The following is a 20,461-nucleotide window of genomic DNA, read 5'->3' as shown; positions in this document are numbered from 1 at the left end:
TAGTTAAAAGGCTGAAGAAGAAAGTATGTGTGACTGTTGCTGAATGCAGCGTGTGATTTAGTGTCAGCAAACACAGATAAGGCAGAGGTACTGAATGCCTTCTTTCCTGAGTCTTTGTTACCAAGGTCTGCCAGTCCTCTGAGCACAGGAACAGGGTTCAAGGAGGAATATTACTGCTAATAGGTGATGGTTGAGTGGGGAATTACTTGAGAAAATTTGAACCATATAAGACCGTGGGACTAGATAGACGGCATCTGAGGGTGCTGAGAAGCTGGCTGGTGTCACTGCAAGGTTACTCTCTGTCATCTTTGAAAGGTTGTGGAACTTGGGGGAGGACCCCAGCGACTGAAGAAGGACTAACAATGTACCCATCTGAAAAAAAAAAAAAAAAAAAAAGACAGTTCTCAATCCAGCAAACTACAGAGTAGTCATCTTCTCTTAAGTCCCTGGGAAAATCACAGAAAGAGTCCTCTCGGAACACGTTTTTGAGCATGTGAGGGGTAAATCATGCCTGACAAACCTGATTGCCTTTGATAATAAGTCTGGATTTCTGGATGAGGAGAAAGGAGTAGGTGTCATTTGTGTTGACTTTAGCAAGACTTTCAACACTGCCTCCCTCAATATTTTTGTATCCATTTTAGGATAATATGGTTTTGATGGATGAACAACTAGATGAGTAAAAAACTGGTTGGATAATCAGACTCAGAAATAGAGGTTAGTGGATCCTAGTCTGCCTGCAGGCTAGTAAGAAGTGGAATACCAAAGGGGTCTGTGCTGGGACCTGTCCTGTTTAACATCCTTATTAATGACGTGAAGGAGGGGACAGATTCCACTCTTGTTGAGTTTTCAGGCAATACCAAGCTGGAAGGAAGAGTTGATAATCTTAATGGCAGGAGTGTCATGCAGAGGTACCTGGACAGGTGGAAGGAATTGGCCAACAGGAACTTTATGAAATTCAACAAGAACAAATGCAAAGTCCTGCACCTGGGAAGAAAGAATCACCTGCAACAAGCGCTGGAGATTGATTCCCTAGGGAGCAGACTTGCTGAAAAAGGACCCAGGGTACTGGTATACAGACAGCAAGCTGAACATGAGCCAGCAGTGTGCCCCAACAATAAAGAAGGGATCGTGGGCTATGTTAACAGGAATGTAGCCAGTAGGTCTAGAGAAATGATTCTCCCCATTTAGTCAGCACTTGCTGACCACATTTAGAATACTCTGTCCACTTTTGTCCCCCCTATTACAAGGAAGACATCGGTGAACTGGAACAAGTTCGCAGAGAGTCAGCAAGGTGATGAGGAGGCTGGAGCACGTGCCCTCTCTGGAGAGGCTGTGGGAATTGCCTTTAGCCAGGGGAAGAAGGAGCACCTCAGAGCAGCCTTCCGATACCTGTAATAAAATTGCTCAGAAGACAGAGCCAGGCTCTTCACAGTGGTACATAGTGGGAGGACAAGAGAGAGCAGTCATAAATTGAAACTAGAGAGTTCCAGCTGGTTATATGGAGGAACTTTTACACCACAAAAACAGAGACTGTACAGGGACCCCAAATACTACTGCAGTTCTTTTCTTGCTCTTATTTCTGAAGCCAGTACTATCCTTCTCTTGTTTTGCTTTCCATGAGTTTATTGTGTTGCAAATTTAGAGTAGAACTGTAATGTATTTCTCCTTCTGAAAGATCTGAAGTGCACCCATGTTTCAGTTGTTCCTGTAATTTCCAGTTTAATATCCCACAATAATAGGTCTGTTTCCATCCCTTTTGTTGTCCAGTTTCTTGTTTTAATTTGTAAGTGTTTTACTTAATTGGACTGCTAAAGGACCAAGAACTAAAAACATGATTAATGTGGGACTGGAAAATAATTTAAAATGTGCTGAGAGCTCAACTTACATTAACACTTCATGAAACTTTAAAAAACAAATCCAAAACAACAACAAAAACAACACCCAAAAGATTGATGAGGTAAAGGCATCTTGTAATAAACTGAAAATATTGCTACTGTTCTAAGGAAATGAGATGAACGGCACTACAAAATGGTCTGAAAGACACCTGGGGGGGGGGGGGGGGGGGGGGAAGATAAATTTACATGATTCGGAATTGTGTATAAAAGTCAATGAGTTAAGGTAAGATTTCTTCCCAAGTATAGCTGTGCAAAATAATTTAAGTTGGAAGAGTCATTTTGTCTAACCTCCTGCTGAGAGAGGTGCTAGCTTCAGAATTAAATCAAGTTGATCAGGATCTTGTTAGTCAAGCTTTGAATATCCTCAAGGATGGGCTTTCCACAGCCTCTCTGGGGAATCTGTTCCAGCACTTAACTACTGTCATGGTGAAGATTCACCACCACCACCTTTGCATCCAGTCAGAATTTCTCTTGCTGCAACTTGTTACTTTTGCAGCTTATCCTTCCACTGTGCAACCCTGAGAACAGTCTGACTTGTCTTTTCTATAGTCCATCTTCAGGTACTGCAAGACAGGAATTTAGATCCCCCCCTGCTCCCTCTTAACCCTTCTTCAGTTTGAACAGAATCTTTCACCTTGGCTTGTCTTGGTATGTCGTAAAGTCCAGCATATTTTGTGGCCTTCTACTGGACTCTGCGGTTCATCAATAACATACCTTGCACAGGGGTGGCACAAGACTGGGTTTGGTATTACAGATGTGGACTCATCAGTGCCTAATAGAAGAGACATCTTCCTTTAACCTGCTGGCAGTGCTGTTGCTAATGAAGTGCAGTATGCTGTTAACTTTCAGTGCTGCATTGGTGCACTGCTGACCCATGTCCAGCTTATCCACCAGGACCTGCAAAGCTGGTTTCTAGCCAGCGAGCACCCAGCCTGTACTGTTACATGGGGTTATTCCATTTCAGCTGCAAGATTCTGTGTTTGCCTTTGTTGAACTGCTTGAGTTTCCCATCAGCCCATTGCTACAGCCTGTTGAAACCCATCCAAGTGGCAAGGTCCACCCTCCAGTGTATTGATGACAGCTCCCAGTTTAGGCTCATCTGCGTACCTGCTGAGGATTTTTTCTGTCCCATTGTCCAGCTCACTAGTAAAGGCATTTACGATATTGGTTTGACTCCTACATGATACCGCTTCTAAGTGGCCAGCACACAGACATTGAACGTTGACTGCTAGTCTTTGAGCCCTACTGTCCAGGCAGTTTGTCGCCTACCTTGTAGCCCACCCATCCCATCCATGTTTCACCAGTTTGGCTCTAATGAGTCGGTGGGAGACCATGCAAAAACCTTTTATAGAGTCAAGGTAGGCAACATAACGCTGTTCTCCACTTTTTTACTACACCAGTCTTTTCGTTACGGAAAGCTGTCAGGCTAAATTTGCCCTTGGTAGGCCCATGCTGATTGTTCCCAGTCATCTTCTTATCCTTCGTGTGCCCTGGCATGGCTTCTGCGAGGATTTGTTCTGCAGTCTTCCTGCAGGGTGAGGTTAGGCTGAACAGCCTGTAATTCCCCAGGTTATCTTTCTTGCCTTTCTAATGGGTATGATGATTGTCTTTTTTCAGTCATCAGGAACCTCATCCAATTACCATGGTCTTTCAAAAACGGTAGCAAAGCTGCCTTGCAATGACAGTAGCTAGCTTCTCAATATCCTCAGTTGCATCCCATCCAGTCTCATGAACTTCTGGATGTTCAGTTTGCTTAGGTGGTGCTTAACTTGATCTTGCTCTGCTCTCACATGGGTAGTGTTCATCCACATGTTAGTTTTTCTAGTCTCTTTAAGTAGTCTAGGTTTTGTTCATTTTTGTTCCACAAAAATTATTTGTTTCAGGGTTTTTTTTGTAAGGAGTTTAGTTACCTCAGGTCACGTAACATGTAGCAGAAAGTTAATTAAGTAGAGTTGTATAATATTTTGATATGTGGGGCAGAAATCTAAGTTTTTCACACTGCCTATTCAATAGAAATTTTTTGATTGGAGTGTTTGAGGAGGAAGTTCTCATTCACTTCTAATTACAAAAATTTCTTCTTCATAAAAAGTGCAACATATTTGAAAGACTATAGATATATAAAAGCAAATCTTAACTTTGCATTGTTTACATATTAACTGTTAGCCAAAGTTGTCAAAGAGTAGATAGTAGTGAAACTAAAATGAAATCAGTTGAAAAAAGTATCCAATGTGTAGTTATTCTATATGTTTTAAGGTGTGTTTTCTTTCTAACAGATTTTGTCTTCCAAGAGTGATTCCCGTTTGAAGCACTTACTGCAGCGAGCACCTGAGTATTGTCCAGAATCAATGGTAAGGCTTGCTAGATTTAATTAAAGAAAACAAAACAACTAATCTTATATTACCAAAGTTTTGCTTGCAAAAATAAGGTTTTAAAATTACTTGTGTTTCATTTACTCACTGAGTTTTGAGCTGGTAGAACATGTGTGTTTGTCTTCAAGCCTTCTATTCCTTGTTATGAGGACTAGAAAAAAATCTTACAGTGAGAGTTGATCCTCAAAGTAGTATTTTATTTTTTTTAAAGCCATCATATATTATGCTACTTTCAAGTCAAGTCCCATCTCATTGTCAGTTTTGCTAGCTGTCCTGGTTGTATAAGCTACGAAATGCAATGAAAATCTGACCTTTGTTGTAAGATATGGTGCTGGGTGATTGCCATTTGGATGTTGATGGCAGTGACTTAAATTAGATTATGTGTTCCTGCTTGTGTGTGGGACAAAGCTGTAAGGTCTTGGTTGGGCTAAGGCAACAAGACTCTCATAGCTGCTCTGAATGGTTTATAGCCATATCTGACAAACTGAAGTAATGTTTTGCTTGGATAAGTAAGTTTATGGTTTCCTAGAAGTTCTCACTAAAAAATGAAGGATGTAATGTGCTCCCTGTCTTAGAGATGTTCTAACTGGGGAAGAGATAAGCACTATCATTCAGATTGTAAATTCTGGAGTCTTATCTCTTGGCAACTTAGAATATCTCAGCACATTTGCTGTCAGAAAGGTCTGCATTATTCTTGTAATTTTTGTTACTTCCAAACGGTGTCAATTGTGTTTCCAGCTAGCCTAAAACATATACTCACCTCAAATGGGCAACATGTCATTCTCAGATTTACTACTCCTACATTTTATAAGCAACTTTGCAAGAGTGTGTTTGCTTAAAGGTCCTTTCCTCCTGTGTGTCGAAAGTATTGCAGATCCATTGCAACTTTAGAAAGTCATTAATTCCTGTGATGACAGAATTACTGCATGACAATATGGATTGCTCTTTAAGTGTGATTAAACTTTTTATTTTGTTTTAAAGAACATGTTCGGTACTCTTTCGTTTAAAGCCACTTGTGGTGGGTTGACCCTGGCTGGAGGCCAGGTGCCCACCAAAGCTGCTCTATCACTGCCCCTTCCTCAAGTGGACAGGGGGAGAGAAAATGTAATGAGAGGCTCGTGAGTCAAGATAAGGACAAGGAGAGATCACTCGCTGGTTACCGTCACAGGCAAAACAGACTCAACTCAGGGAAATTAATTTAATTTATTGCCAATTAAACAGAGTAGGATAATGAGAAATAAGAACAAATCTAGAAACACCTTCCCCCCCACCCCTCCCTTCTTCTTGGGCTCAACTTTACTCCTGACTTCCCTACCTCCTCCCCCCAGTGGCACGGGGGGACGGGGAATGGGGGTTACGATCAGTTCATCACACGTTGTCTCTGCTGCTCCTTCCTCCTCAGGGGGGAGGACTCCTCACTCTTTCCCTGCTCCAGCATGGTGTCCCTCCCATGGGAGACTGTCCTCCATAAACTTCTCCAACGTGAGCCCTTCCCACAGGCTGCAGTTCTTCACAAACTGCTCCAGCATCGGTCCCTTCCACAGGCTGCAGTCCTTCAGGAGCACACTGCTCCAGTGTGGGTCCCCCGTGGGGTCACAAGTCCTGCCAGAAAACCTGCTCCAGCGTGGGCTTCCCACGGGGTCACAGCCTCCTTCGGGCACCTGCCTGCTCCAGCGTGGGGTCCTCCATGGGCTGCAGGTAGAGATCTGCTCCACCGTGGACCTCCCTGGGTTGCAGGGGGACAGCCTGCCTCACCAGGGTCTTCACCACGGGCTGCAGGGGAATCTCTGCTCCAGCACCTGGAACATCTCCTCCCCCTCCTTCTGCACTGGCCTTGGCGTCTGCAGGGTTGCATCTCTCACATATTCTCACTCCTCTCTCCCAGTTGCTGTTGCACAGCAGTTTTTACCGTTTCTTAAGTGTGTTATTGCAGAGGTGCTACTAACATCACTGATGGGCTCAGCCTTGGCTAGCAGCAGGTCCATTTTGGAGCTGGCTGGAACTAGCTCTGTTGGACATGGGGGAAGCTTCTGGCATCTTCTCAGAGAAGCCACCCCTGCAAGCCCCCCTCTCTTCAAAAACCTTGCCACGTAAACCCAATACACCCCTTAAGACTTGTCACTTGCCTTCTTACTCTCTGCAGAATTTTCCTCTGATTTAATCTAATTAAGGTTTTCCTAGTGCTTGCTTAAAAAATACTGAATTCAGTAACATTGTACTAAAATCCATGTAATCCTTCAAGGCTTTTCTGTACTCTTGTCATTTTAAGTACTATGCTGTGATCATATTGTCCAAGTGTTGTAAGACTCCAGTTGTAGGATGTAAAATGTCTAGCATACAGTGTATAGCAACTCCCATAGCTTTTAATTCTTCAGGCTTCTAACACAAGTGCGCCCACTGTAACTGCGATATGTAGTTGTTTCTGACAGTTGAACTAAAATTCTTACCTTAGACGGAATTCTTCCCCTGCTGCCTAGACCTCCTTCTTCCAGGATATTTGTAACTTTTATTGGGTGGGTAACATAAGTACCTGTGGCAGACCAGTGTCTGAGCTGACATTTCTTTTATACTAGCCCCAGTGTAAAGAACACCCCGTACTCAGCTTGGTTATAGTAGTCTTGGTAATAACAGTAATGAGAGAGATAGGGACAGCAACTCTTTGGTAAGCTCTTCACCTGCTTGGGGTTTTTTCTGCCAAAAAGGGAAACATTTACAGAATTCTTCTGCCTAATACCACCAGCCACTTAGGTCATTTAGCAGGACCTGTGCTTGGGACCAGAAGTGCTTTGCAGTTGGGGTGAATCCAACAGATCCCTATTGTAACTTTCCATGTTTGTAAACTTCACTTACACAACTCTTTCTTCGGAGTATCTATCTTTCCCTGAAGCTACATTTCTCTGGTCTCTGGGGTACCTTAAAACCTCTTTCTTTTGTTTTGTGTGCGGTTATATGTGGTGTTGGCAGGGGGGGGGAGTGGGGCAGGTTAAGCTAGTAGAAAAGAGTGCTAGGACAATAAGTTCTCCACAGGTCTTGGTCCTAGATAAATCTTGCCTGTGTGTGTGTGTGTCTAAACAGTTTCTACTTAGTTCTCTAAACACTGGTGAAGAAAGTTGACTAGCTAGTATATTCCAAGTAATCACAGTATGTTCTGTACCTACAAAAAAAACGCTGCTATTGATTCCACACTCTGTAGATGGCAGCCTTCTCGTCAAAGCAAGTGGTACTCAGCTTCATTATGTAGAACTTCTTCAAAAGATGTTTCAGACGTAAGGATTCTTCAGTAGGATATTTAAAACCCAGGGCAAAAATGCTGAAAATGTTGTTTTGTGTCCGCTAGAAACTCTCTTACTCTGTAGACTTACTTCTGCTTAATTGCATTTTACTTTTCAGGGAGAAGTGTGGGGTTGTATAAATTCTTCTTTGCCAGGTAAGAAGTACTAGTTTACTATTGAATCGTGTTGCTTTTTCACCATATGCATTTTTTTTGATGTTGTCTACCACCTGCACCTATAGATTTGATGATTTAACTTCCATTATGCTTCCATTATAAACTGTATTTGGTGTCTAGTTCCCTTTAGTCTAAAATGGGTTACCTGTGCATTTTTTTAACACTTCTTTTCCTGTTTAGAAAATGCTTAATATGTTTGTATGATTAAACATGCATGCTTCTGTGACACATCCAAGAATAATCAAAGTTTCTTTCCTTTAAAGGTTTTCTGTTATTTTTAGTTTCAGTATACCTTAGCCTGATCTATAAAATCATGGATTATTGCAACTTTGCTTTAGATGCAGTACAATTTGGAAAAAAAATTAGTAACGGGGGAAATAGAACTAGACAAACAATTTAAGAAGTGCAGAGGCTCAGATCAAGAACCAAAATGCTTGGTACAGGTGGATTTAGAAAGTTGAAGCATAAATCACAAGACAGGACTGTTATGTTAAAAGGAGAGATCAGAAACAGATTAAATTGGGACTTAACTAGTACTATTGTATCATACATAATTTCTAAAAGACTGAGTGAAATTAGCATGCTATGGTTGAAAAAGTGGTAGTGAGGAAAGAGGAGGCTGTAATAGTTTTATGACATCTGCTCAGAATTACCACACACACACAGCTTCAGAGGCAAAATGTTGATTCCAGTGCGTGCAAAGAGATTTGCTGTCTTATATTTTGCTAGTTTTACTTAATAATATCTTTTGGAGTTGCAGTGCTTCTGTCTTATATAAAACTGATAAATTATTAGTTGGAGACAATACCTAATCTTCATTAGCTATATACAAGCTCAGTAGCTATATACAAATGGGTGGCAATGCTTTTACTGGAAGTGAGAAATACATATTGGATTTTGAATGTCAGGTTTGTGTAAGCAACTGAAAAAGCATTGGAAGTCTTTGTTAATGAACCACTCCCAAATTGTCTTCCTGTAATTTCTAAACTGGTGTGAGGCCTCTTCCGTGCCTTTGTGGTAGGATTCTATTATCCTCTGATCTATAGAAAAAATGTCACTTCTTCAGTGGTGATGTAAACCATAGTTTAGTCCTGTGTGATAAAAGTTAAATCTTCCTGTAGCATCCTGAGCTCGTATCCTGAACTTTGTACCTGCACAAAGCCAGTCACTTTTCATTCTTCTTGCATGTGAAGTTAGGTTACATTTTTCTTCTTCTTTAACTTGAGCCACTTCTAAAATTCTTTTAAGTATTCTCCAGTGAGAACTGTAGGATTTTGTAAATTAATGGTGTGTATATAAGACAGCATTATAGGAGAAGCTGTTATTCCCTTTCTGGGAAATCAGTAGAACTGAGCGCCTTTGTGAGATGCCTGTACACCAGCACACGCAGCGTGGGGAGCACATAGGAGGAGTTGGAAGTCTGTGTGCAGTTACAGGGCTATGATTTTATTGGGGTCACAGAGATATAGGAGGAAGGCTCCCATAGCAGGAGTGCTGTGATGGACAGGCCAGGAAGGTGAGGAGGGGGAGTTGTCCTTTTTGTGAGAGCATAACTGCCACGCATGGAGCTCTGCCTGGGGATGAATGATGAGCCAGATGAGAACAGCACATGGGCATATGAGTGGCATAGTATGGGCATATCAACATATTAGTGAGCAGCCCAATATGGGTGATGTTGTGGGTGTCAGCTACAGACTGCCTGATCAGGAAAAAGTAGTCAGCCTGGGCTTTCCCACGGAGTCCCGGCCATTTTGGGTGGCCTTCGCTCCCTTCCACAGGCTGGGGGAGGACAGCCTGCCGCCTCACCGTGGGCTGCAGGGGCATCCCCTCCTCCTTCCCTGACCTCAGGATCCACAGAGGGGTACCTCTCATGTCCAACTCCCCGCTCCGCCGCAGGTTTCCCAGCAGGTGGGTTTTCTTTTTTTTTTTTTTTTTTTTTTTCCCCCTTCTGAAATCTGTTCTCCCAGAGGCGCTACCGCCATTGCTGAGGGGCTCGGCCTTGGCCAGTGGCAGGTCCGACTTGGAGCCGGGGAAGCTTCCAGCAGCTTCTCGCAGGAGCCAGCCCTGCAGCCCCCTCCCCTGCTACCAAAACCCTGCCACACAAACCCAAAACAAACTGGAAGAAGTCTCATGTTCACAGGCCCTGATGCTCATGAGCGACTATAATTGCTCTGGTACCTTTTGAAGAGACAACACAGGAGGGCACAGGCAATCTGCTTGGAAGAATCCCATAGGATACAACCCTGGAGACAAGAGGGGGCCAAGAGAGCTGGTTGATGTTCAGCGATCACCTTATCCAAGCTCCAGTTAGAAAAGCCAGAGCCTATCTGGAGTTAATCCTGGTGAGGTATGTGAAGGTCAGCCAGAAAGCTGCCCTGTTTCTTTAACTACATCAGCAGCAAAAGGAAAACCAGGGAAAATGAGGGCTTGCTGCTGAATGGGGCAGGAAACCTGGTGACAAATGACACTGAAAAGGCCATGGCCGCCTTTGCCTCAGTCTTTACTGGTAAGATGAGCCTTCAGGAATGCCAGATCCCTGAGATCAGTGGTAAAGTCCAGAGCAAGGAAGGCTTGCGCTTGATGGAGGATGATCAGGTTGGGTAATATTTAAGCAAACAGAACATAGGTCTGTGGGATCTGATGGATACCCTTACAAGTGCTGAGGGAGTTGGCTAATGTCATTGCAAGGTTACTCTCAATAATCTTTGAAAGGTCATGGCTATTGAGAGAGGATGCTGAGGACTGGAAGAAAGTGAATGTCACTCCTGCCTGTAGAAAGGGCAGGGAGGACCTGGGGAACTACGGGCTGGTCAGTCTCACCTCAAACCCCAGGTAAGCTCCTGTGAACCATTTCCAAACACATAACGGACAAGAGGGTGATTGCTTATAGATAGCATGGATTTATGAAGGAGAAATCATACTTAACCAACCTGATAAGCCTCTATGATGAGGTGACTGGCTTCTTAGATGAGGGGAGAGCAGTGGATGTTGTCTATCTCAACTCTAGTAAGGCCTTCAGCACTGTTTTTTGTAACATCCTTGTAGACAAACTGATGAAGTGTGGGCTGGATAAGTGGACAGTGGAGGTGGATTGAAAACTGGCTGAAGTGCTGGGCTCAAAGGTTTGTGATCAGTGGCACAGAGTCCAGCTGGAGGCCAGTATGCCAGGGTTTGATGCTGAGTCTAGTCCTATTTAACATCTTCATTAATGATGGGACAGAGCACACCCTCAGTGTATTTGCAGATGATAAAAAACTGGAAGGAGAGGTTGCTAGACCAGGTAGTTGTGCTGCCATTCAGAGGGATGTTGACAAGCCGGAGAAATAGGCAGGCAGGAACCTCATAAAGTTCCAGAAAAGGAAATGCAAAGTCCTGCACGTGGTGAAAGCCCCAGGCTCCACAGCACACAGAAGGCTGACCAGCTGGAAAGCAGCTTTGTAGAAACATACCTCAGGATCCTAGTGGACAGCAAGTGGAATACAATCCAACAATGTGCCCTTGCAGCAAAGAAGGCCAACAGCACCCAGGCTGCATTAGGGAGGATGTTGCCAGCAGATTAAGGGAGGTGATCCTGCTCAGCATTGATGAGACCACATCAGGGATATTGTGTCCAGTTCTGGGCGTCTCGGTACAAGAAGGATATGAACACGCTGGAGCAAGCCCAGCAAAGAGCCATTTTAAGATGATTAAGGGACTGGAACATATGCGAGGACAAGCTGAGAGAGCTGGGATCTGTTACTGTTGTCAAGAAGAGAAAGCTGAGGGAGGTGGATCTTGCCAATATGATAACTTATCTGATGGAAGTGTGTAAAGAAGGTGGAACCATACTCTTTGCAGTGGGAACCACTGGCAGGACAAGAGGCAGTGAACACAGACTGAACAATGGTAACTTCCATTTAAACATAGGAAAAAACTTTTTTGTTGTTAAGGATGATTGAACAGTGGAAAAGGTTACTCGGGGAGGTTTTGGAGTCTCCATCTGTGGAGGTATTCAAAACCTTATTGGGCATGGTCCTGGGCAGTCTGCTCTAGTTGACCTTGCTTTGAGCAGGGAGGTTGGACTGAACAATCTCCAGAGGTTCATTCCAACCTCAGTGATTCGGTGGTTTTCTTTCTGGTTTTTCTCCCCTTCGACTACCCTCAGTACAGAAAGTATTTCATAACAGAGTTTAGAATGGGGCCACAAACTGAGTTTTGATTGGATCGGCATCTCTGATTTTTCGTAATACAGGATCCACAAAGTGTTTTCACACACAAACACACACACACACACACTGATGAAACTGTATACAGCCCTCCCAACATCGGTGTTATCATGGACAGTTGCAGAATATTGACTGGATAAACAGATGACTTTGGTAGTTATTTTCTTTCTTAACAGCTGTATGACATGCCTGGCAGTTTAGTTAAGAATGTAGGTGGAAACCTGCTTTGCATATGAATTTCAATGGCATCCTGTCATAACACAACATATATGCTAAATAATTTGGGATCTGCCTTATAATCTGCTGCTGGATATATATCCTTTGTGTATTTTCATTATAGTTTGTGTTTTCTCCTGTCCCATTCCATCCCCACAGCAACTTGATATTAATGATCTGTGTTAAAATTTTGGAATTGTTTGATTTACTGGTGACTTCATCATGATAGTTACCTTAAAATATTAATATTCTCACAGCTACCACTTGAGCTACCATTCTTTTTCACATTTGTTTCCACTTCTTTAAACCCATCATAATGGCCTTCTGTTAACTTTCTTTTATGGCTCATCCTCACCAAACAACGCTGTAGGTCATGTTTTATTGTCCTTGCCAAGACGGTGTTGTAAGCCTTAAATACTTAAGATGAGGTGTTCAGGAATGTAAGTATTCTCTGAAAGAAAATTATTTTTCCATGTTTTCTGAAAGCAAATATCATTAGTTTGTCAGTGTTTATTTATTAAATCCAGTAGGTCTACAGAACATGTATTATTTTGGGGGACTTGTCTACGAAATTAAAGTTTCTTTATGACCATGCACATATGGTGCTGTTCAAGAAACTGCTTACTAAAGATGATAGAGGGATAGCCAGCTGGGAAGGGGGAGGGAGAGGAAAGCAAACCCAGCAACCTGAAATTCTACATGATAAACTGTGTTCTGATTTTTTGAGGTTTATCATTTTCTTTAAGCAAACTGTAGAAGACTTAAAAGAGACAAAAAAAATTGACTTGGGCTTTCTTGCACCCTTCTTGACACATGCAACTCTTGAACATGAAAGCCTAATTCGTTTTCTCTTTTTTTCCATCTTCCTTTTTTTGTCCTCCCCAGTTTTCTTGGTATCATGGTGATCCAGCATTTCTTAGATATTTTCAGAATGTAGAATGTTTCTCTCATCACAAAATAAATGTATCAGAGATGACATTCTAATTTTTCATGTTTATGCAGCTTTTTACCTCTGTTTCTGACTTCAATAGTCTTGTGGAGACTGCAGTAAAATGTTTATAATAAGGAAGAACAATGTGTGTGTTGTAAGTCATTTCACTAATGTGATGTGGCTTCTGGAAACTTTTGGAGGAGATGTAGGACAAGAGCCTGTGTTATGCAACTAGATGATCTTTTATAGTTCAAGGATCTGTATTGTACTTGAATCAGTTAATTTGGTGAATAATCAGAACTATGGTCTTTAGTCAATTAATTGTGCACTTAAGGTATATTTTCATCTAGAAATACATGCATTTTAATTACCTTGACTACAAAATTAATTTTTCAGCTGCTGTATTAAAATTGCAGTTCAGTGTTTTTTGAAGATGTGACATCAATTTTTTTCTCTGCAGGCTTGTCTGCTACTCGTAAACATCCTGGGGAGAGGGCCACTTGCCAAGAAAATACTAACTATGGCTGAAACTTATCAGCGTTCTTAATTTGGCATGTATTTGTAGCTTGCTTCATTCTTTTAGCACAGTTTAGTTCCAGTAGAAGTACGTCTGAAAGCCACACGCTCTGTATTGCACAAAATATGGATGCTTGATTATTCAGTGGTTATTCAGTGGTGACATTGCCCCTAAAGCTGTACAGCTGTATTTATCATGCGTTTCTCCTGGTTATAGCTCGTTATTGCAGCAGAGATTTCTGGAAATCTTGTTTTCATATTGGACATGGCATTTCTTTTATGTTTTTTAGATTGCTTAAACCTTACAATATCAGTCCTACTAATAAACATTCTACCAAATATTACTGTTTTGATTGAAAGGAGTTCTGTGTATAGCTCCACATATGAAAGCTATGCAGAAACAACTGCTACATTATTTTAGGCCTAAAATAGAACATAGTGATTAGTTGATTTGGCAATTAACAACATATGTACAGTTAAAGATACGTGCATAACTTCCATGTAGACCTGCATTTACTTTTGGAATTAGTTTAAAACAATGCATGAAGTTCTGAATCTTTGAACGTTGATCAGAAACTACTGCTGATGCGTGCACAACAGCCAGCTCTTTAACACTTTCAAAAAGATGCTCAATCTTGGAAAAACTAATTCCGTACCCCAATTATGGAAGTGGAAGGTGAGGTGAATTAGCAGGTGTTTGTGGCCTTCACAGATGCTTTGAACTAGTTTGAATTGGAACGGTGAGACAATACTCTGAATAGATGTAAGGAGGATTTGGACAGTCTCCAAAAAGACCAGTAAATCACTGGCCTACAGTGCTTCCAGAAGCTCTGGACTGTTCAGGTGGTACACAGCCACTTCAGACTGACAAAAAGCAGGCTGTAACCAAAAGCTGTTCTTCACCTTTGCTTCTCTGCTCCCTCCATCTGCTATGCAATCCTGCTACCTTGCTTGTGTCAAGCATTAAGGTTTCAATTTGCATTTTAATAAATGTAATTAATATTTTAATTTGCTGGGAAAATATGTTAATTTAGCTAAAGATTTTGCTCCTCCTTTGTAAATTTACTATTAGTGTGTTTTCTTAATTTGCCTATCAGAATGTCATGAAAGACCGATACCGGTAAGACTTTCTATGCAACCTGTGTTTGTAAAGCAGACAAAGTGTATTTTAAAGGCAGTTTTGTTCATGATAAATACTTACTGGTGATTGTTTTCCATTGATTGCAATGATTTTTAATTCCTGTTTTCCCAGTATTTTTCTTAGCATTTGAATTTAAGCTCACTGTTCTCACTCCTAGCTTTTTACTTCCCTTTTTTAAAGCTGGACATCCCATGTGACTTTTCTGAATAGACATTTCTACTAGGCTTAAGGGCTTTTTTTAAATTAAGTGGTTGATTCTGTTACTTCATACTTTTTATTTCTACATAAAGGATATAATTTTTGCATGTCCTAAAATACTGCTTTATTTTTAAAATACTCATAACAAAAATGAGTGGTTCATTTGAGCTAAATAATTCCGCTCACCACCCTAAGAAAAAAGTGTAACAAATTTGCCACAGCTGTTGGGCAGCTGCATAGGTTAAACCTTCCCTTTAATTATTTGTGTCTTTAAAGTTACATGAGAAATAAATAAGGAATGCATTCATCTTTTATTTGATTTCTGATGTCTTGAAAACATCAGAAGATCTGTATTTGTGAATAGATTAAGAGGATGAAACAACTTGTGGCAGCAATTTACTTTTCTATTAGCTTTATGGTAAGAAACGAGGATAATAGTGAAATAAATGGAAAAAAGAGAGACAAGGAGATGGGAAGCTTTTATTGAAGATAATTCTGGCTATGAAACCATGTTATTGGAGGGGATAAACTACAGAGGAAGTGTTGTGGTTTAACCCCGGTAAGCAGCTACGCCTCACACAGCCGCTCGCTCATTCTTCCCCGGGCGTGGTGGGGGAGAGAATAGGAAAAGTAAAACTGAGACAACTTGTGGGCTGAGATAAAGACAGTTTAATAGGGAAAGCAAAAGCCACGTATGCAAGCAAAGCCAAATGAAGAATTCATTCCCCACTTCCCATGGGCAGGCAGGTGTTCAGCCATCTCCAGGAAAGCAGAGCTCCATCACGCCTAACAGTGACTTGGGAAGACAAATGCCATCACTCTGAATGTCCGTCCCCCCAGCTTTACATGCCGAGCAAGACATCACATGGTCTGGAATATTCCTTTGGCCAGTTGGGGTCAGCTGTCCTGGCTGTGTTCCCTCCCAGCTTCTTGTGCCCCTCCAGCCTTCTCGCTGGCTGGGCAGGAGAAGCTGAAAAATCCTTGACTTAGTATAAGTACTGCTCAGCAACAACTAAAACATCAGTGTGTTATCAACATTCTTCTCATACTGAACCCAAAACATAACACTGTACCAGGTACTAGAAAGAAAATTAACTCGTATTCCAGCCAAAACCAGTACAGGAAGTTTGAAGTAAGAAACATACTCTGTGTTGACAAAGTTGGTAGAAAAATATGCTATTGAAACCAACAGGAGGGTGTGTCTGTAGGAGATAGCAGTGTTAATTTTAATGAGGTTTTTTATTTATTTTTTTTAATGATCACAGGATTATCAAATTTGAAAAGTAACTGACTCATGGGGAGGGAAGGGAAAATGATGGCAAGGTTTCTCTTTCTACTGTAATATGCGCTTTCATCTTATTTTCAAAGGAGTTTTGAAGAAGTCTGACGGGTGGGTTGGTTTAGGTTGCTGTGAGCTAGCTATTGCTGTGGAATGTCGGCAAGCATGTAAACAGGTAAGGCTTTCTAATTGTTTTTCTGTGTTTAATGTCAGATGGCACCATGTTGAATTCGTTTATTTATTACTGTTTAGGAACTTCAGGCTTAATGCATTTTTTTACATCAAAATTAAATTATCACGTAAACGCTTTTTAAAATTGTAAAGTATGACTAGATACTTCCCAGGAAGTACTACTGGTCATAAATGCCAGCAACCAAATTCCAAAAACCAAAACATATAATTTACGTTTTTAAAGTGAATTTTCAGTAAAAAAGTACAAGTTCAAGTCTACCGAGATGAAAACCTAGTTTAAAAAGAAGTGGTGGGTTCAGCGGAGGGGGGGGGGGGGGGGGAGGTATGTATTTTCAACTGTGCAATAAGACCAGGCTGCTTGCAATGACTTGATGAGCCTGAAGAAGAAATTTTAAGCCCTTAGGGCTTAGCTGTGCCTTTTTTGTATGTTCTGATGCCACATTTAATTGCTCAGTAGTGAAGACACAGTTAAGATGAAATCTAACCGTTTTTATAACTTTGACACAACAGAAGTTCTGGTGTGAGAGCCAGCGAGCTGGCTGCAGGCATGTCCTAGCACCGCTGCATCCACTTAGTTTTGCTTTGCAAACAGTAGGCGTGTGATTATTGCTGATGTGCTCTAGTTTGTTACTTCATAGTAATTTATTGACTGAATCTGTAAAGATTCTGAAGCTCTCTTTGCTTATGCTAAACTTAATTTCTTAAATTTTTTTGTCACAATCTTTACATGAAAGTTGTCATTTTAAAATAATGCTGAGTAGAAGGCAATGTGTGGCTGTTTCTAAGCTCTCTTTTTTTGCAGTGTAATGTTTAGTGATGCAACGTTGTGGTTACAGCCCCAAATTTTTGTGCCTCTTCAAAGAGATTTTTGTTCATCAGATGGAAGAAAGTTGGTTCTGGTATTACTGTATCATTGTTTTTGTCAAGTGACAATGTTAGGCATAATACATAAATTTAGCAATGAAAAAAAAAACCCCCTTTTATTAAAAATCTATGAAGCATTTTGTGATCCCCCCCGAATATATGCTTCTGACCTTAAAAAAAAATCTTCAAATATAATTATGTATCATCATCCTTGTAACTCAGTTCTGGAGCACAGGTGTACTTAATATTCACTATAGTGTCTTGCATATTATCTGTGTAATCTTAATCTTAGACCAGCAGCCTACTGCAAATTGTTGTCATGCAAAAAAAAAAAAAAGATGCTACCTTCACCCAAAAGCATATAGTTTAAACAACTTTACAAGAGAGGACCAGTGAGTACAAAAAATTAGTAGTGTGGGAAAGAGGAGTGAGTAAACGATCTGGGTACTTTTGATCTTCTGAAAAGGAAAATACATGTATCTGTTCCTGAATGCATTTCTTAGCAAAGTTTTCTAATTTATCCTGATGTTGAAGTGTTTTCCAGACCTGATAAAAACACTTCTGTTTATTGCAGCATCCTGTGAAATTCTGCTAATTTAATCTTACGATTGTTATATCACTTCTTATTATTCTCAGTCAGATGCTGTATTGTTTGCAGACTCTTCTGTCCCAGAATCTTGGCCATATTTTGTACTTTAGCTGAATCTGGTTGATTTTCACTTAAACTAAAATACAGATATTTGCCAAACATTAGGGATAATGGGAAATACTTGGATTTTAATTTTGATTTGTGAAAGTTGATGGGGTTTTGTAGGCATTTTGAAGAAGGAAATATGATGGGTCCAAGATCAGACTTTATCCTGGTATTTTAAATTATTGGAGGGGGAAATAACTAATAGTAGTAGTAATAATAATAATTTTGAATATCTGTCATATGAAAAAGGAGCAAGAGGTACTCTACAGAAGAAACTAATCTGCAGTTTGAAGGGAGGATTTCTGCAACTCAGTTTGACAATAGGACCTGTAGGACTGTACATAAAAGAGGGAGGAGAAGGGAAAGAGGCACATAAGTGGTAGTGAGCATGCAAAATGGAGAGATTTTTATGCTCAAGTTTTTCCACTTGCTAAATGTTTCCTGTGTTCTGTTCTATCTGGTAAACCTTTCACAAAAACAAAGTTGCTTTGTGTGCTTCCAGTATCAACTAACTTGCAACATGATTTTTATTTTTTCTACTACAAATGGAGAAATTTATCTGTCTTTCAGGCTTCTGCAAAGAATGATGTTTTAAAGGTCTGCAGGAAGGAATATGAGGTATGTGTATATGTGTCTGGATGTATCTTACTAAAAATCAACTGTTTTATAAATTCTGTAAAAAGTATCCTGTAGAAGAGGGAAGTCCAGTCTTATAGTTGTATTTCTGGATATACCCATTTTCATCCAAATGTAAATTACCTCTCTCTACATTTTCTGTAAAAGTATAATCGTTTTCTGTAAAAACGTCTTGCCTTTTTTTAGACTTGCATATATCTTAATTTGAATGAAAAAGATGCAACTTTCAAAATGGAGACATAGATTCCAAAAGTTTTTGTTTCATAGAATTTTTGATGAAAGTTGGCATTCATTGTGAGTGTTCATTTGGTCAGAAACATTTCAGCTTCTGTAGTGGGAGAGCCAGCTTAAAAGTGACCTAAAGAAATAAGCTCAGGAGTCTAACCTTTTAAGTATCCTATCCTAATGTGAATCATTTTTTGTAACATCAGTGAAAATATAAGTGTTTGCAATTATTTTTACTGTTCTGCTTTTAAAATTAATCATCAGGATATTTTCAGAAATCTGCCTTTACCTATGTTCTTTTTAACACAGTTTGTAGAAATGCTGTTCTGCTAGGACTTCTTTTCTTTCAACCTGTTTCTTAATTAAAAGCCAGATTCTTCCTCGCCCCGTTCATCTCATTTCTTCCTGTCCTGAATTAGGTAGTCCTGCATAAATTCTGCTCATAATCAGCAGTTCAGGATATCAGATATTCTCTGTTCTCTTGATTTGGGCAGAAGTACAGCAGGTTTCCTGTTTTTCCAGGAAACATTAAATTCCTCACACACACACACACCCCTTTGGTCCTTTATAATCTACAGAGTATTTTCCTAGACTCTTCACTGTTGAAGTTACCATAGCTTGTTCTTGTAAAAATGAATTTCCATTGTAAGTAGTTCTGTCTCCTCTCGTGCTATGATATGCTATACTGTCAACATCTGTAAGCTTCTCCTCTGTTATGCTGGTCTGTTTCCTTCTTTTTTTCTGGATTTCTGCATTGCTGTAGGAGGTTGGCCAATATGGGTTGAAGGAGAACGGGAGAGGAAAGGTAAGAGATTAAAGAATGACTACAAAATGGTGATAGTCATCTTATTTACTTTTCCTAGTTCTTCTTTTTCCAGTTTTTATCTGGAATTTTGGAAAGTGGGTACCTTAGTCTTACTCAAGAGTGATCTTGCTGTTATTGTACAGAAAACCTTAACTCTTTCTATCTGTGCAACACTAAAAGAGAAGGAGAAGGAGAAAAATTATGGAAGAAGGAATCAGTCTTCTGGTTGGTGAAGAAGGAAAAAGAGCTTTTTTTAATGAGCATTAGGAGTAGTAGATACAGATACTGTTAGGGACAGAAATTAAGTATCTGACATGGTAGCTCTTCAGTTACTACAGAATTTTGTGTGACAATGGGTTTTCCTACGTATCCAAGCTTATAGGTACTCATGAAAAATAGTACTTGCAATGCTCTGAAGAGACCCCTTGGTTGTATAAATTTAAAGGAAGTTTTGCCTGATAGGAGATTCCAAAAACTACTTCTGGAAGGAACCTGCAGTTTTTCACACCCTAGTCATTCTTTCTCCTTTTTAAAAAATAAATAAATAAATAAATTTCTTGGTGCCTTGAATGTGTCCTGCTCCCTCTGTACTCTGTAAGTAGCTTCTGTGTCTGTGACCAGTACCGTACTTTGTACTCAGCTGGGTTGGCTGGGGAAGAAGCTGAGCAACTGGGAAGGGAGTGACTATTAAAACTGAAAGAGGTGACAGATCAGAAACAGCCTGTGAGTCACATAAATGCAATGTTGTCAATACTGCGTTTGCCTTTGTGTTTAAGAACGCGTACTTCATTCCCTAAAAATGAGGATCCAATTTAAGAATTAGTTCACAATAAAGATCATATTGCTT

At 40.5% G+C, this 20,461-nt stretch overlaps 1 protein-coding gene across 2 annotated transcripts in view; it reads left to right on the top strand.

Moving 5' to 3' along the window:
* The window catches only part of RECK (reversion inducing cysteine rich protein with kazal motifs), a 63,678-nt gene that overhangs the window by 7,328 nt on the left and 35,889 nt on the right, over window positions 1–20,461 (top strand). Inside the window, exons 3-7 of one of the 2 annotated variants that reach the window (XM_049824129.1) lie at window positions 4,169–4,243; window positions 7,655–7,691; window positions 16,288–16,373; window positions 18,519–18,566; window positions 19,573–19,614. In XM_049824129.1, coding sequence (XP_049680086.1) covers window positions 4,169–4,243; window positions 7,655–7,691; window positions 16,288–16,373; window positions 18,519–18,566; window positions 19,573–19,614 — 288 coding nt within the window. The remainder of the gene's footprint in view (window positions 1–4,168; window positions 4,244–7,654; window positions 7,692–16,287; window positions 16,374–18,518; window positions 18,567–19,572; window positions 19,615–20,461) is intronic. The other variant, XM_049824128.1, reaches the window with a different exon arrangement.

The sequence above is a fragment of the Accipiter gentilis genome, chromosome 20, assembly GCF_929443795.1.
Source record: "Accipiter gentilis chromosome 20, bAccGen1.1, whole genome shotgun sequence".
NCBI classification, from domain to species: domain Eukaryota; kingdom Metazoa; phylum Chordata; class Aves; order Accipitriformes; family Accipitridae; genus Astur; species Astur gentilis.
Note: the sequence above shows the minus strand (reverse complement) of the source record. Positions and strands in the feature narration are given on the sequence as shown.